Raw genomic sequence first — 14,865 nt, 5'->3', positions numbered from 1 at the left:
AACTACTTTAAAAACACGCTATGAATTGCTTACCATGGGGTCATAAAGATCATTTTAACCAGTATTTTAAAAAATGTATCTCATTCAGATCGCCAACCCGAGCTTTAACCCTGAAATGAGGGAAACTCAGAGACTTCAGTTTCAAAGGGGAGGGAACTCAAGAAGACAATAACTGACCTGTTGAACAGAGAGACGTAGCTCAACCTGTCTGCCAGCTACTGCAGTAACAGACTCTGCCCATCATTCGATACAGTCAACCACTCATTCTGCTTTCAAAACTCCTAAATTTCAATCTCTCTGCCAAAGCCATCGCTTGGTTTCAATCATACCTTGCAAACCGTAACCAGTGTGTACGAATAAATGACAAAATCTCACCACTGAAACCGTGTACAACAGGTGTCCCCCAAGGGTCAATTCTGGGGCCGTTGCTTTTCAGTCTGTACATCAACGACCTGCCGTCCATCTGTGAAGATGTGGAGGTGTTGATGTACGCGGATGATACACTTTTCTTCACACACGGTTCGAATCCAAATACTGTTGCAAGCAAGCTTTCTTTGTCAATGGGAAAGGCAATGGAGTGGTTTCGCGGAAATAGCCTTGTACTGAATACAGAAAAAACGGTCACAACGTACTTCTCTAACAAACTAAATCTCAGCACTCTTCCAAATATTTATGTGGACAATTATATGATCGAAAATGTTGATGAAGTCAAGTATCTGGGAGTGACTTTGGACCCCACATTATCATTTAAGAAGCACGTTAAAAAGCTCTGTCAGGTTTTAAAATATAATGTTGCTAACTTTCGCCAGATTAGGCGCTCACTATCGTTTGAAGCAGCAAAATCATATTTCAATGCAATGATAATTTCTCATATCCTGCACTGCGTGTCGTCCTGATCTCAAGCCAAAGCAGCCCAGAACCCGATCAGATCATTGCATAATCAGGCTCTTAAAATTCTCGACAAAAAATCTTGGCGTTACCACCACTGCAATATATTAGACAAGTACAAAATCTGAGCTTTGACAATCTGATCAGATACTCTGATGTCCGCCTGGTGCATAAAATCCTGCATGACGCCGCCCCACCCCCTCTGAAAACTTTGTGCAGCCACGGTCTCAACTAACCGCAGAGCGCTAGGTCTGTTTCGAGGGTGATTGTAATGTTCCTAAAAGAAAGTCTGCTTTTGCCCAATCGGCCTTTTCCTATAAAGCCATCAAAGAGCGGAATGGGCTCCCAAACCATCTCAAGACCACGGCGGACTATCACAGTTTTTCGAGGGCCGTCACAGACTGGCTCTTGGAGCACCAGTCCTGTGCACACTAGAGTACCAGACGGGTATTTGGCCATCGGGTGATACCCTTGTGGGTAGCACCCGATGGCCATCAGATGATAAGATGATCGGTGTAATAACACTGCCACATGTACATCTGTACCACTTGGGTATGCAGCTATCGGGTGCTCCCCTCATGGGAACACCCGGTAGTTATTGCACTATTGTCTTTGACGCTCTAATACAAGATTAAGCACTTTACTTACATTTTGCACTTTTAGAAATTGCTGCTGTTTTACTTTTTTACTTATTTTACTTGATGCAACTATTTTATGCACTGAAAATGGAATATTTTGCACTTTTGTATCGTTGAATTTAACCTGTATTGTCTTTTATTTTTTACATGTTAAATGTCAAGGACTGCAGATGGAAAGTAGCTTTGTGCTAAATCTGGTGCAGCCATCTTTTTAATGTAACTGCACATCGTCCTTCAAATAAACAAACTCAAAGTCAAACTCAATCAGGCGTCTCCTGTTTGAACATTGCTCTTATATGTCCCAGTCCAGTTGCCCCTACATTAAATAAGTTAGCATTCTATAGTTCAGGCAGTTTTCCCCTGTGGCCTTACTGTGATAATGAAGGATTACATTGAAACTGGTGCTTCAACCCAGCAGTTCTCCCTCTTTCTGGCAGCTGCAGTGTTTCTGCTTTATAAAAACTATTGGAACTCCCTGTATGAGTGCATTAAAGTGAAAAGCCCTCCCCTCTTTCCCCGTTACCATGGTGACTGGTGGAACCGAGGCTCCATTGAAGCTGTCTTTTTAAAGTTGTGGCTCCCGCTCCTAACTCAAGGTGGAACTACTCAGAGTTGATCTATTTCAGATCCGCTTTTCTGAAACCAGAACTCAGAGATTCTTGTCTCAGAGTGGACCAGCTCACAGTTCAGGGGGAGAACTCAGCGTTTCTTCGGCCTGCTCCACCCCCACCCCAAGACCAGGCGCCGAGTGGAACCAGAGGAGAGCCAGGCGTGGAGACCCTCTGAGCAGGAAGAGCGTCCTCTTCATGCTGCTTCAGCTTCAGGAGGTTTTACTGGACTCAGTCTGAAGTCAGCGAGCTCCGGGCCTTCGGGGCTCAGTGGTACTGGAACAGCGAGCACACACTCGTGTCAATCAGCAAACCTCTCACTTCTCCAACTGGCCGTCCAGTCCATGGCAGTCAGATGCTCTGCAGACTTCTCAGCCCAGAACCAGCATCGTTATGGCAAAAGAAGACCAGTAACTTTAGGGGAAAAGCCGGTCAGTCTTCAGTCCACAGCAAAGCTCACAGAGTGAAATGTGTGCACCAAGCCCTCCTGAGGACGTCGCAGTGAGTTCAGACATGACAGAAGGACTTTGTATGTTCAGGTTCTCTGGTCATTGAACTGACTGACTTCAACATTCTAGTTTTCTGAAGGAAGTTGACGTGCCACGCTCAAACACTCACATACTGAGACACCCAGGCTGGACGGATCACTGGGGTCCAACCTGCCGACACTCCAGCTAACGTGGAACTAAAAGAGCAGAACCTTCGGGTTTCACCACCAGGTGCACAGTGGTCCAGGTTACAGCAGCGGTTTTCTCAAACCGATTGAAAACAATCCTATTAAAGGCATTTGTGACCCACCACGTGCTCTGATGGTGTTCACACATCTCCACCTTCCGCTGCATGAAGAGCCGGCCTCCGCCCTGCGCTGTATCACCGGCCTCCGCCCTGCGCTGTATCACCGCCCTCCGCCCTGCGCTGTCCCGGCCTCCACTCTGCGCTGTCTGCCTTCCTCCGCCCTGCGCTGTATCACCGCCCTCCGCCCTGCGCTGTATCACCGCCCTCCGCCCTGCGCTGTCCCGCCGGCCTCCACTCTGTGCTGTCTGTCAATTTCCATTTTGAAATTGGAAGCAGGTCTGGAGGGAGTGGAGAGAGTGGGAGACACGCCGGCCATGATGAGGTCAGGTCATGTGTAATTCATGTGCAGAAACCAAATAAGTCTCACTCCCAGTGTGCGCTGGCGGCAGCTCTGGCATGTTGGAAAGGCTCGCCGTTCGCAGACAGTGGTGGTGGATCTGGAAGTCTGTGCAGTGGATTGAACATCATTTCCCAGCAGCCTCAGGACCAATGCTGGCAGAACACAGAGCTCTGGTACAGACTGACTCTCTCTTTCAAAACTCACACATGTGCTACTATCTCTAAGCTCATCTATCGTTTAAAAAATGACATAATTCTACAAATTGTTTTAATTTTCAGGTCAGGAAGAGAATAGTCACATAACTGTTGCTTCCTATTTTGGATTATGCTGGTGTCATTAATGTGAATACAACTGAATCTTGTTTGCGTTCCACTGATGTCGTTTTCAACAGTCTATGTCGTTTTGTCCGTCGCTGCCCTTACAGGACACACCACTGTGTCCTGTATGAGCAACTGTCCTGGTTTGCACCCTCTGCCAGCAGACAGTACCACTGGCTGCAATTTATTTTCAAAAGTATTTATCTTAATTTCCCCTACTATGTAAAGCAATATCTAGTGCTCTGTAACTCCCAGCATAACTTACGTCACGATGAACGAATGTTCTTTATTGTTCTGAGAGTTAAGTGTGAAGTAGGTAAACACGCATTCTGTGTCAGGGCCCCTAAAGACTGGAACAATCCCCCTGTATCTATTCCTTCTATAACTTCATTAACTTCATTCCGTAGTGCTCTACGGAATGATCACATCTTCAAAATACTTGCCATTGTTTCTAGTTTGCTCGAACGGCCATAAATGACTTCCACTGATCTTTAAGTTCTGTTGTAAATACTTTGCTTTGTACGACCATAAACGAACTTGGCCATGTGCTTTTGTTATTTTGTTGTAATTACTTTGCTTTGTAAGACCATTTTTGTTGATTTAAATGTTTGTTGTGATGTTGTGTTTTGACTGTGTTTGACTCTGTTGTGCTGACTTTGCTGGGTGGAGAGAGGTGAACCTCCAGAGCTGGTTTGTGTGTGTGTGTGTGTGTGTGTGTGTGTGTGTGTGTGTGTGTGTGTGTGTGTGTGTGTGTGTGTGCTGTTTCGTTTTTGCTTATTGTCTCTTATTTTTTTTTTTCTTTTGGGTTTTGTCTTTTCTTATTATTTACGTGTATATACTTTATCTTTTCATATGTATCTGTAACTTTGCTATCTTTCATTTTGTTACACTACTCTGCTCTTCCCGTTGTTATGAATCTGAGGATCCCTCGAAAAAGAGATCATTTATCTCAAGGGGTTATTCCTCGTAATAAAGGACTGTTAAAGACTGGTGATACCCAGCTTTACAGATGTGGTGACCTTCAATTATTCCTTTATTTTTACTGTTTTTTTGAAACGTTGCAGCTGTTAGGCAGATGGTCAGACCATGTACTGATCCTCCGTCCTGTTTCTAATCAGCCTCACCGGTTGGAGAAACCCTGTTTCAGCTGTTATTCATGCCAGTGTTCCTCGGGTTCTAGACGTCCACAGACGGTTGTTCCCAATGTATTTGTCATGTTTTTTGTGATTAAAATATTCTGGTTAATCAGAACATTTTCAGTGAAATATTTCAAATTGTATAAAAACACCATGAACACAAACACGTCTGTGAAAGAACTCATCACGTGTGCCAAACGACGGTTCTGGTTCTGGTTCTGGTTCTGGCTCTTTCTTTATTTCACATCCATGTATAAATATCTGTGTGCATTTACTGTGTATCAGATCGTTTGTGAGGAGATGGTTTGTCTCCAACAGTGGATTTGATCAGTTTCAGCATTTCATCTGATTACCAACAAAGTCAAACCTCAGTTACAGAGCTCATTTTAAAAGAAACAGGAACTCTTCATTTATTTTTGTGTGTCCTGTCAGACAGCTCTGCCTCTTTCATACCACTGTCAGATTTTAACAGACCGACACACAATTACAAAACCAACAGATACGGCAGACACCAACCCAACCGACTGAGAGAATAGAGCTGCTGCACAACGCCGTCTTTCTCCAAGAGAAAACATCTTTCCACATGTTGTCAAACTGAAGTTACCAATGTAACTACGACCACCAGAGGGCGCGCTGAAAGCACAGGATGGTATCCCAGAGTTCAGGAGGACTCCAGATCCCAGCCTCACTGAGCAGCCCTGCAGACCGGACCTGATCCGGCCCGGTTCTGGTTTTAGTCTGGTCTCTGTGTCAAACTGGCATTTCAGTTTTTTTTAATCATCTGTCAGATGTCAGAATCCTCCAGCTGGAGCAGATCATCAAACTGCTCCACATCCGAGGACGAAGTTTAAAGTGCCCTGCTCTCCGCTGCGCCCCGCCACTCCAGTGGCTCTCTCACTCTGCAGTCAGTCGGGATCAAACTGAATCCTGTGTGTCGTCGTTTCCCTCTGTCGGCACTATTAGAAACTTTAATAAGCATTAATTAATAATTTGTTAAAAAAAAAAAAGACTCTTTAAATTTCCAGGTCTGTCTGCATAAAGTCACAAAATGTAAGAAGATTTAATCTTCTAAGTCAGAAGAGACGACAAATACAACCCCGACCTTTGAACTTCTTGCTGGACTCCGTAAAACCTGAGGTCTGATCAACAGACGTACAGGAAACAGCTGAAACTGAACTCTGGGAATACATCACAATGAAAACATGGAAACAAGACGTCTGATCGCAGTAGAAGGAATAATATGAACGGAAATCACTTTACATCATCTCAGACTGAATGGCATTACTGCAGATACACATCCAAAGGCAAGAAATAAACTGTAAAACTAACCAGCAGCATCAGTAAGAAGGCCTGTCAGGTTATTCATGCTGGGCTTTTTGTTCCAGCGCTGGCTGTCTGAAGTGCTCTATGGGTAAAGTTGAGTTATAAAACAACCGTTTGGTATAGAATGTAGAGATCTGAGCACGGCTGCTCAAACAGGGACATTCAGAGTTCAGTTTGTCCTCAGTTGGATTAACAGGCTGCTGCTAACGTTCACACTGGCTGCAGAGCGTAGTCCTGAGAAACACCCTGACAGCTCAGGGTTCCTGTTCTGCTGTTTCCTCTTCCTGTCAGTCGTCTACTCGGGGTGTGACCAGATGAAATCCTGAGGAGATTCCTGCTTTTGGTGAAAAGCTGCCTGGCGGCTCGGGGCAGAATCAGACTGAACAGGCCTGGCGGAGTGGACCGGACAGGAAGACGTCCAGAATGCGTCTCTCAGTCCGTCTCCCAGAGTCCCGCAGGAGCTCCTGGCGTTCTGGGTTTAATGGAGCTTCATCTGGGTGTGCTGTTTCTTTACAGAGCAGTGCAGTGCTGAGCTCCAGGCTCCTGTCTTCTTCTCTGGTGTGTTTCTATGGCAGAGTCTCAGCGCCGCCTCGAGGCCTGGAGTATGAACTACATCGTTGTCCTGTGGATGCAGACACTGAAGCCCCAAATGATTCGGATTCCAATAAAATGTAGGATCTAAGTTAATTTTATTCAACCAAAAAGTTTTTTTAATTTTATTTACCAGAAATGATAGCAGCATTTTCCAAACGTTAATAAGACGGCATACAAGAAGCACCTCTGTGGAAAAAATATTGTCTGCTTTCATTTACATTAGAACCACAAGTGTCATGTCCAGAGTTCTTCACACCTCCTCAGCAGCCAGTAGAGAACCTTCATTAGCTGTTACAGCAACCAGACTCTTCCTAGAACCACTGAGCAGCTGCTGCCATGTCTCATTTTCAGCAATCAGCTCCAACTCCTGTTTTCAACATGTCCTCCATTCAGTCCTCATAGCCTGTCCCTCTAAAGCAGGGGTGGGGAACCCTGGTCCTGGAGGGCCGCAAACCTGCATGTTTTCCATGTCTCCCTGCTTCAACACACCTGAATCGAATCAAGATTCATGGCCAAGTCCAGCAGAAAGCCAGATAACGAGCCTCATTGCAATCAGCTGTGTTGAAGCAAGGAGACATGGAAAACATGCAGGTTTGCGGCCCTCCAGGACCAGGTTCCCCACCCCTGCTCTAAAGAGACACCTGTCTCCAGGGGACACTACCAGCTGGACTTTAACTCGTCTCCTCTTTAGACCTGTGCTCAAAATGCAGCTGTATTGTTTTGTGACTGTTAAATAAAGAAGGTCTGTTTTTCCAGTCATGTTTCGTCATTTTAGTTTTCTTCAAGGTACAGTGGAAATCTGGTCTCGTCTCGTGATCGTGACACGAATGTCATGTCTCGTCTCGTCTGGCGAGCTGAGTGTCTCGTCACACCCCTTGTCTACACCTGTTGTCCAGCCACTTGTTCTTCAATGCTTACGGCCTTTATAAAATGGCCTGTTCGAATATTTTTTTTTAAATCGGTGTCTGGCTTTAAGAAAATAAATAATAAAAAATAATGTCATAACTATCACAATAGCTAAGAAGTCCCCCATTCTACTGCAGCAGTTCCTCACTCACACCGTGGTTGTCCGTGAAGTACAGGTGCCGTTGCGGAACACCATGTCAGAGGCCAGGTAGTCCTTGGGGAAGTCCAGGGGGTTGCCCGCCGCTGGCCTCTTCAGGGCCACGGCGCAGTAATCCACCTGCTCGGCGTCCAGCCCGGACTCCAGCCACCGGAAGCACACGATGCGCTGGAACGAGCGGCGGAAATTGTCCGACACGAAGCCATACAGAATGGGGTTGGCGCCGCTGTTAGCGTAGCTGAGGATGACGAACAGCTGCGTGACCATGGGGTCCGGGGGCCGGTGGAAAACGCTCACCAGCTGGACGATGTAGAAGGGCATCCAGCACAGGACGAACACCGCCACCACCAGCAGCACCATCCGGGTGATCTTCTTCTCCGAGCGCCGCCGCTGCAGCCAGCCGGCCTTCAGCCCCACCGCTCGCATCCTGGACACCATCAGGCAGTAGCAGAGGCAGATGGCGCCGACCGGCAGCAGGAACCCCAGGAGGAAGGTATACACCACGAACGCCTCTGACCACACCGCTTCGGGCCACAGGAAGTTGCAGTCCACGCCGCCGTCCTCTGCTGGGACGGTGTCCGCAAAGATGATGATGGGCAGGATGACGAGCAGGGACAGCCCCCACACGCACACGTTCACCACTTTGGCCACCGTGGGCCTCCGGTAGCGGGCGGCCTTGATGGGATGGACCACGGCCACGTACCGGTCCACGCTCAGCACCGTGAGGCAGAAGATAGACGTGAACATGTTGATGCCGTCCACACTGAGAACCAGTCTGCACATGAAGGAGCCGAAGGGCCAGTGGCGAACGGCCGCCGACGTGGCCAGGAACGGAACGCTCAGCATGAAGAGCTCGTCGGCGATGGCCAGGTTGAGGATGTAAATGTTCGTGGCCGTTTTCATTTTGGCGTATTTCAGAATGACGTAGATGACCATGGCATTTCCAGTGAGGCCCACGCAGCAGACCAGAGCGTAAACGGAGGGGATGATGATCTTACTGGCGTCCGGCTGCAGGTCGTAGTCCTCATAGTCCATGCTGCTGTTGTATGGCAGGCCAGTTGGATCACGGCTCCCATTAACATCCATCGTTAGTGTGTTTGATCCGTGATTGACAAAAATGAACTAAGTTAAACCTTACTCGAGAAGAACTTGTTTAATCGTCTACATTAGTCCAGATATAGTTTCCTGATATGCCTGTGTTTTAAAGAGTGATCCAAACGAACGGAGATGTCTGCAGGAGGTTCAGAATCAAGAGTCTTCATCAGAGGACAGTGTTTCCACAGAGACAGTCTTCATGAGACTGTGTCCACAGGACTGGTCTTACCACACCGCTGAACCCTTGGTCACCCTTTTGAAAGAATACACTTTTTTTTCTTAATTTGAAAGTTGATTGTTGTTCCAAAAGGTTGCGTTGGTGCCAGCGATACGCAGGTTTATATCAAGGCTTAACTATAAGTTCATGATGATAAGATTCTCTGCTGTCCGGTGTCGTCCAGGTTGCCAGTACGTAGGACTGTTTTCAGTAAGCTCTCGTGACAATCAGACATCCTTGATTGATTGATTTGTTTGTTTATTTGTTTTTTCTTCCGTATTTAGCAACACAAAACTGCAATCTCCCTTCAAGAGTCCTGCATCATAAATGAAAAGACACTAAGCAGTTATTCCATCTTTAACCAAAAGAGACATCTGCTGCAGGCAGTGGCTTTCTGAAGGACGAGGAGCTCAGAGTCTTCGAGGCATCCTTCATACCAAACACTGCACCTGACAGAAACCTTGCTGTGGAGGTCAGGTCAGATCGAGTGTCCCGGGAAAGTGGTTCTGTTGGTTTGTGGAGGTCCTGCTCCTGTCCTACTGCCTCACTGACAGAGTCCACAGTGGGAGAAGGATGCAGGAAAATCAGAACGAGTGGCCTTCGATGCTCCACAGAAGCTTCTCCTCGGCTCACGATGCTCCCAGTGACAGCAGCAACGAAGGCCTGTGAGGAAACAGAGTCAGTCAGTCTGCCTGCAACACAGTGAACCTGACAGAGATCCATGTCCAGGAAGGACTTCACAGGACTGTACACCCCAAGAAAACCTTCAGCTATTCACAGCTTCTGTCACTGTTTGCATAACATTCACTCAGTATTTACAGGACCACAGAAAAGCTAGCCTACTTGTTCTTCAGCCCAACACAGTTTTCTGCCTCATAGTCTTTACTTTACGAACCTGTGACGTACAAACCTACACCCATCACACCACAGGCCGCCTGCTGGGAATCAGCTTCAAGATCCGTGTGGCTGTCAGTAATTATCAAAGATAGTTACAACTTGTTAAGTAACTGGGATCTGAAGTACATCAGATAACCTCGGGGTGCCACCTGTGAACAGGAAGTGATCAGTCACTACGTAAATAATCAGATCAGCTGTTATATTGGAATTTGGATGAATGGACGCCTCCGCAGGTCCCTGAATGACCCTCCATTCAGAGTGGTCCTTGACGCCCAGACAGGTGAGGAAACACCCAGACAGGTGCCTAGAAGCCAGAGAACTGGATGGCCATCTCTCCCCAGCCCAGAAAGCACAGGTTGCCGAGTTGCAGCAGTTTGTGGATGTATTCTCTCCTCTGGCAGGAAGCACCATACGGGGGTGACGGTGAACGCCACTCTGCACTCTGCCTCCAGTGACTACACACAGGGCAGCAGGGGGCTGGAGCCAATCCCAGCTCACCTGGGCGAGGGCGGGGTCCGCCCTGGACCCTTCACCAACACCGCCACTCACATTCACACTGAGGGATAAGCTAGGGTCACCAGCTAGCCTCACATGCATGTTTTGGGACTGTGGGAGGGAAGCCACACACACAGGGAGAACATGCAAACTCCACACAGACAGGCCCCAAGGTATTCGAACCCAGAACCTTGTTGCTGTGAGTGAGAGCGCTAATCACTGCTCCACCCTGCGGCCCCTGATCACACACGATGGTGGTGATTACAACGCTCTGCTGTGTTGATTAGAAGTAGACATTCACCACTGTCTTCAGCTTGTTTTCATGCTTTTTGGTCATATCTTCTATTTTTCATCATATTTACAGCTCTTGCATTGGATCCCAAAGCTCTGGAGTTTCCGGTCCTGGGCTGTTCAGAAACACCTCCAGTCCTCCGGCACAGGATGGACACCTCACGTCTCACACTCAGAACACACTCCAGCCTTCCACTCACTCAGCAGTGACTGGATGGACGGGCATGGCGGAGAAACATCCCAGGATTTTCAAGACAAAGTAGGATTTTCAGAAGTGTAAAATTACATTCTGAAGACGAGTTACTGCCAGTAATACGGAAAACAGAAAGGAGGAATGCGCCTCTCTCTGTTTCTTCTACTTGTCCTGCATTCAGCACATTTAAAGAACAGAACTCTGACATCAAATCACAAGTCAGTAGAACCACTCTTACTGTTCACTCATTCATCAGATTCCTTCAGCTCTTCACTGGATAGATTCATTTATCAGACAGGAACTGAAGCCGTTTCCAGCGCTGCCTTTCAGTCTGCCTCAGAGCTGAGGCCGAGAGAGGGCTGTCCAGGCTGTGACCGTCAGCTACATGTGCTACCGTTAGCCCGACCGCTTGGAAACAACGCAGTGTTCATTCACACACATGGCTGAGTCGTCCCGCTGAGGGCAGGCTGGTTTGGTATTTCTGAGAGGAATCAGAGGTTTGAATAGATGATTTCTTTCCTTTTGTCTGCTTTGTTAAACCTGCAGAAATAGATGTTAGTCATGTAAGTGTAATGACATAATCTTTGACTCTGTGATAAATTTGTCATTGTTTTAAAAGATGGGCTGTGGTGCAAACTGTGTACATTCCAACAAGCTTCCATGCAAACTGCATTGTTAAAACATAGCTTAAGCTGTGGCCCACTGTGTGCTTCTCGTTACTCTCCACAAATAAATGCTGGCTTCAAAACCAAACCACGGTGAACCTGGAAGTGGTCTTCATGGCCAAACTGGACTAGAACTCCCAGAATCTGATGGAAGTGGTTCCATCAGCAGCAACAATCAGTTTACTGATTAAAAACTGTGCAGGATGCCTGGCTCAGACTTTTCTGCAAGAAAATGAAATACACTCTCCTAGTTTTACAAAAGGTTTGTTGACCTGGAGGGGCTGAACGTCAGCGCTAAGCTCATGTTTAGAATGTTCTGGTTTTGCCGTTTTCAATACACAGGAAGAAATGTTTTGAAAAAGATTCTATTCTCTTGTTACAGACGTTTTAGAGCCTGCCTATTTTGATCTTATTTGTTATTCCATTTTTATAGACAGTTTGTTCAAATGCTCACTTCAAAATAAAATAGAATAAAATAAGACAATTGCACAAAAGCAGTGGGTGAACTGTGAACTTTAGAGTTAATGCATGTACCAAAGCAATAAAAACTACAACTACATAAAAAGAGGGGGTGGGAGGGGGAATTAAATCTATTGTGACTTGAAAAGATAGTGTGCATCAGTAACTAACTAGACTAGGCGTACCACTGGTGGTACGGGAGCTCCCTCTAGTGGTACGCGCAGGAATCACAGAAATGTATATATTCTTTGAAGATTAGTTAAAAGTCAAAACTTTCAGAAACAAATAATACCACCAAAATTAGGGATGGGACGAGATTTCGTGTCACGAGATCTCGCGAGATCGAATGCCGCAAGATTGAGTACGTTTATATGCAGGCAATAACTTTTATTAACTGGAATATTGAGGGAATATACATTACATGGCACACAGCCATATAAACACGTCCAAAACCCTGATATGCTCATGTTCTTATTTAAAAACCCGGTTGAAAGGGACATGAAATACTGTTCTGCACATGTTCTATCCGCAAGGAATCTTGGTCTTTTGAGTCCACAAACTACTTGTGATCCAGTTTAATTACTACGACGTAAAGAAAATGTGGGAAACGATCGTTCAGTTCTTCTCTTTTATTGAAAAAACGCTGCATCCCCTCAGTGAACAGTTACCACGTCTTGCCGGCTCACACTCTTTTTCTAACAACATGCAGAGAGAGCCTGCAGCCTGCAGCCCTTCTTCCTCTGTGGTGTCTGTGTAAAATAAGGTTGAACATGCAAACAGCACACCTAGTGGCAGGAAGTGCAAATGCAGTCATGGCGTCGTCTGTGCGCCGCGGTTTGAATGGGGATAGGCGAACCAGGCAGCCGCATCGGGCGCAGTGTATTGGGGGGGGGAGGGGGGCGTGGCCGCTCCGCTGCTGCATGTGAGTACCGCACCGCTCCCCACAGCTTTTTTACTTTGGTCATAATGGTGGTACTTGGAAAGCCTAATTTTTTCTGAGGTGGTACTCGGTTTATAAAGTTTGAGAAACACTGAACAAGACAACATACAAACGTACCTTAAAATAACATGGTAAACTCTGACAGATGAGACCTGAATGGTCACAAGATCTAAATGAAGAAATTTCTCTGGAAGAATGGGGTACAATATGCTCTAGGGCCCAATCTCAGACCATTAACACCCGACTACGCTTGATTCAAGACAAGTGGATAATGAGACTTACACTACTCCTGCAAAATTAAGCAGATTTAACCCTAGCATTCCAGATCTTTCTTTTAATTACAGTGAATATGAAGGCACTCTGCACCATTGCCTGTGGGCGTGTGAGGTTTTTCAAAGATTTTGGAGTCTGACCTCTACCTTGATTCCTAATCTGCTAAATGTGTTCTGGGTATCCACCGCTAATTGCTCTCTATCATTTAATGAAAAAGATGGTAAGTTTATGTCTACTACAGGCTAGACGTTCAATCGCTCTGTGTTGGAAAAATGTAAATGGTCCTACCCTCGGCTTCTGGCAGAGAAGTTTAACTTCAGGTCTGGCTTTAGAAAGACTTACCTACACTATCAGGAAGAAAACCTCTGAATTTAAAGACATCTGGGAAAGATTTTTAGATTTTGTCGAGCACGGTGATATAGAAGATGCTTTCTTTTGTGGGTGCGAACTGATGTAAATCTTGGATGTACCATAGGATCAAAGTGAAGGTCTAATGTTGTAGGCTGCCGTTTAGATTGGGGAGGTTTAAGTGTTTTACGTTATCTCATCATTGTTGACTGCCGTCCGGGCTGCTACATAACTTTTTGTTGTTGGAAATTCAATAAAGACATGTTTAAAAAAATAAGGTAAAGTCATTTGAGGTAACAATTTTTGAGATAAACTGTCAGTTGAGTAAACGGTACTTATATAACCTTAAAGCTTGGGTCGGCAATCTTGGAAACTAGCATGTAGCACGAATGTAGCATCTCCCCAAGGCTCCGCCCAGCTCCCACCCCATTGGAGGAGCTCCCGTTGGGAGCGAACGCACTGGACACGGAAGCGCCGCTCGCACGGAGTTTGTGATCGCCTCCAATGTTATGAACCTTTCTGACTGCCGCACACAACGCGCCTAGGAGCGCAGCGCGCCGCTCCCTTCCTTCTATCTTTCACGTGAGCCGTGAGCGCCGAGAGCGTCTTGGCAACGCGCTCTGAACCAGGGCCAGTGCACGCCACTGAAATGAACGCACAGGGGGCTGGTAGAACGGCGAAGGGATCTGATTGGTTTCTAAAGAGCGGTCCGCGCCTTACGATTGGTCGGAGTTTTTACTGTCCTTTGGCCGCTACAGTGGTCAGATTTTTTCTGCACCTTTTTCCGTCCACATAATGTATTGACTTCTCCCAGGGGGCAGGAGCATTTCACTCAGGATGACAAGAAGTGCTTTTGGACAACATCGCCTACCCGAGCTTTAACTGAAGATAAAAAACAATTCAGCCACAGTAAAATAGTTTGTGGGCTCAATGCCATTTCTAAAGAGGTTGCCATAACTTCAAAAGACTGATGCAAACTGCTGCCTCGAAGTTTGTTCTTTTTTGTTGAGACTGAACATTTCTTTTTAGAGTGCGTGCGGCCTCCAGGCAGGGACCGGTGGGAAAGCGCCATGAGTCCCTCGTTTCGGCCGCTGGTGTCCTGGATCTGGTCCTTTGGGTCAGGACCACAGTGAGGGTCAGAACCAATTCGAACAGTCAGGATTCTTTTGACTGGGACTCTTTGAAATGTGTGCGGACCCCTGTCAAGGTGGTGCTCCCACCGGCTTTGTCCTGACTGTTCGGCTCAGTCTGAATCGTCTTTTATTGATGAATACTCGTATTCGGCTCATC

General features: G+C 46.6%; 1 protein-coding gene across 1 annotated transcript; it reads right to left on the bottom strand.

Moving 5' to 3' along the window:
* Positions 1–7,693: 7,693 nt before the first annotated feature.
* On the bottom strand, positions 7,694–8,788 carry LOC115384966 (somatostatin receptor type 1-like). Its single transcript, XM_030087093.1, has one exon. It carries the CDS (start codon positions 8,786–8,788, stop codon positions 7,694–7,696), a length of 1,095 nt encoding a protein of 364 aa, XP_029942953.1.
* Between the last annotated feature and the right edge of the window lie 6,077 nt (positions 8,789–14,865).

This window comes from Salarias fasciatus, chromosome 3, assembly GCF_902148845.1.
Source record: "Salarias fasciatus chromosome 3, fSalaFa1.1, whole genome shotgun sequence".
Taxonomy (NCBI): Eukaryota; Metazoa; Chordata; class Actinopteri; order Blenniiformes; family Blenniidae; genus Salarias; species Salarias fasciatus.
This window is presented reverse-complemented; position numbering and strand designations above follow the sequence as displayed.

What these genes read in the sequence shown, in the direction of transcription:
- LOC115384966 (XM_030087093.1), bottom strand. Translation starts at nt 8,788, where the DNA reads ATGGATGTTAATGGGAGCCGTGATCCAACTGGCCTGCCATACAACAGC.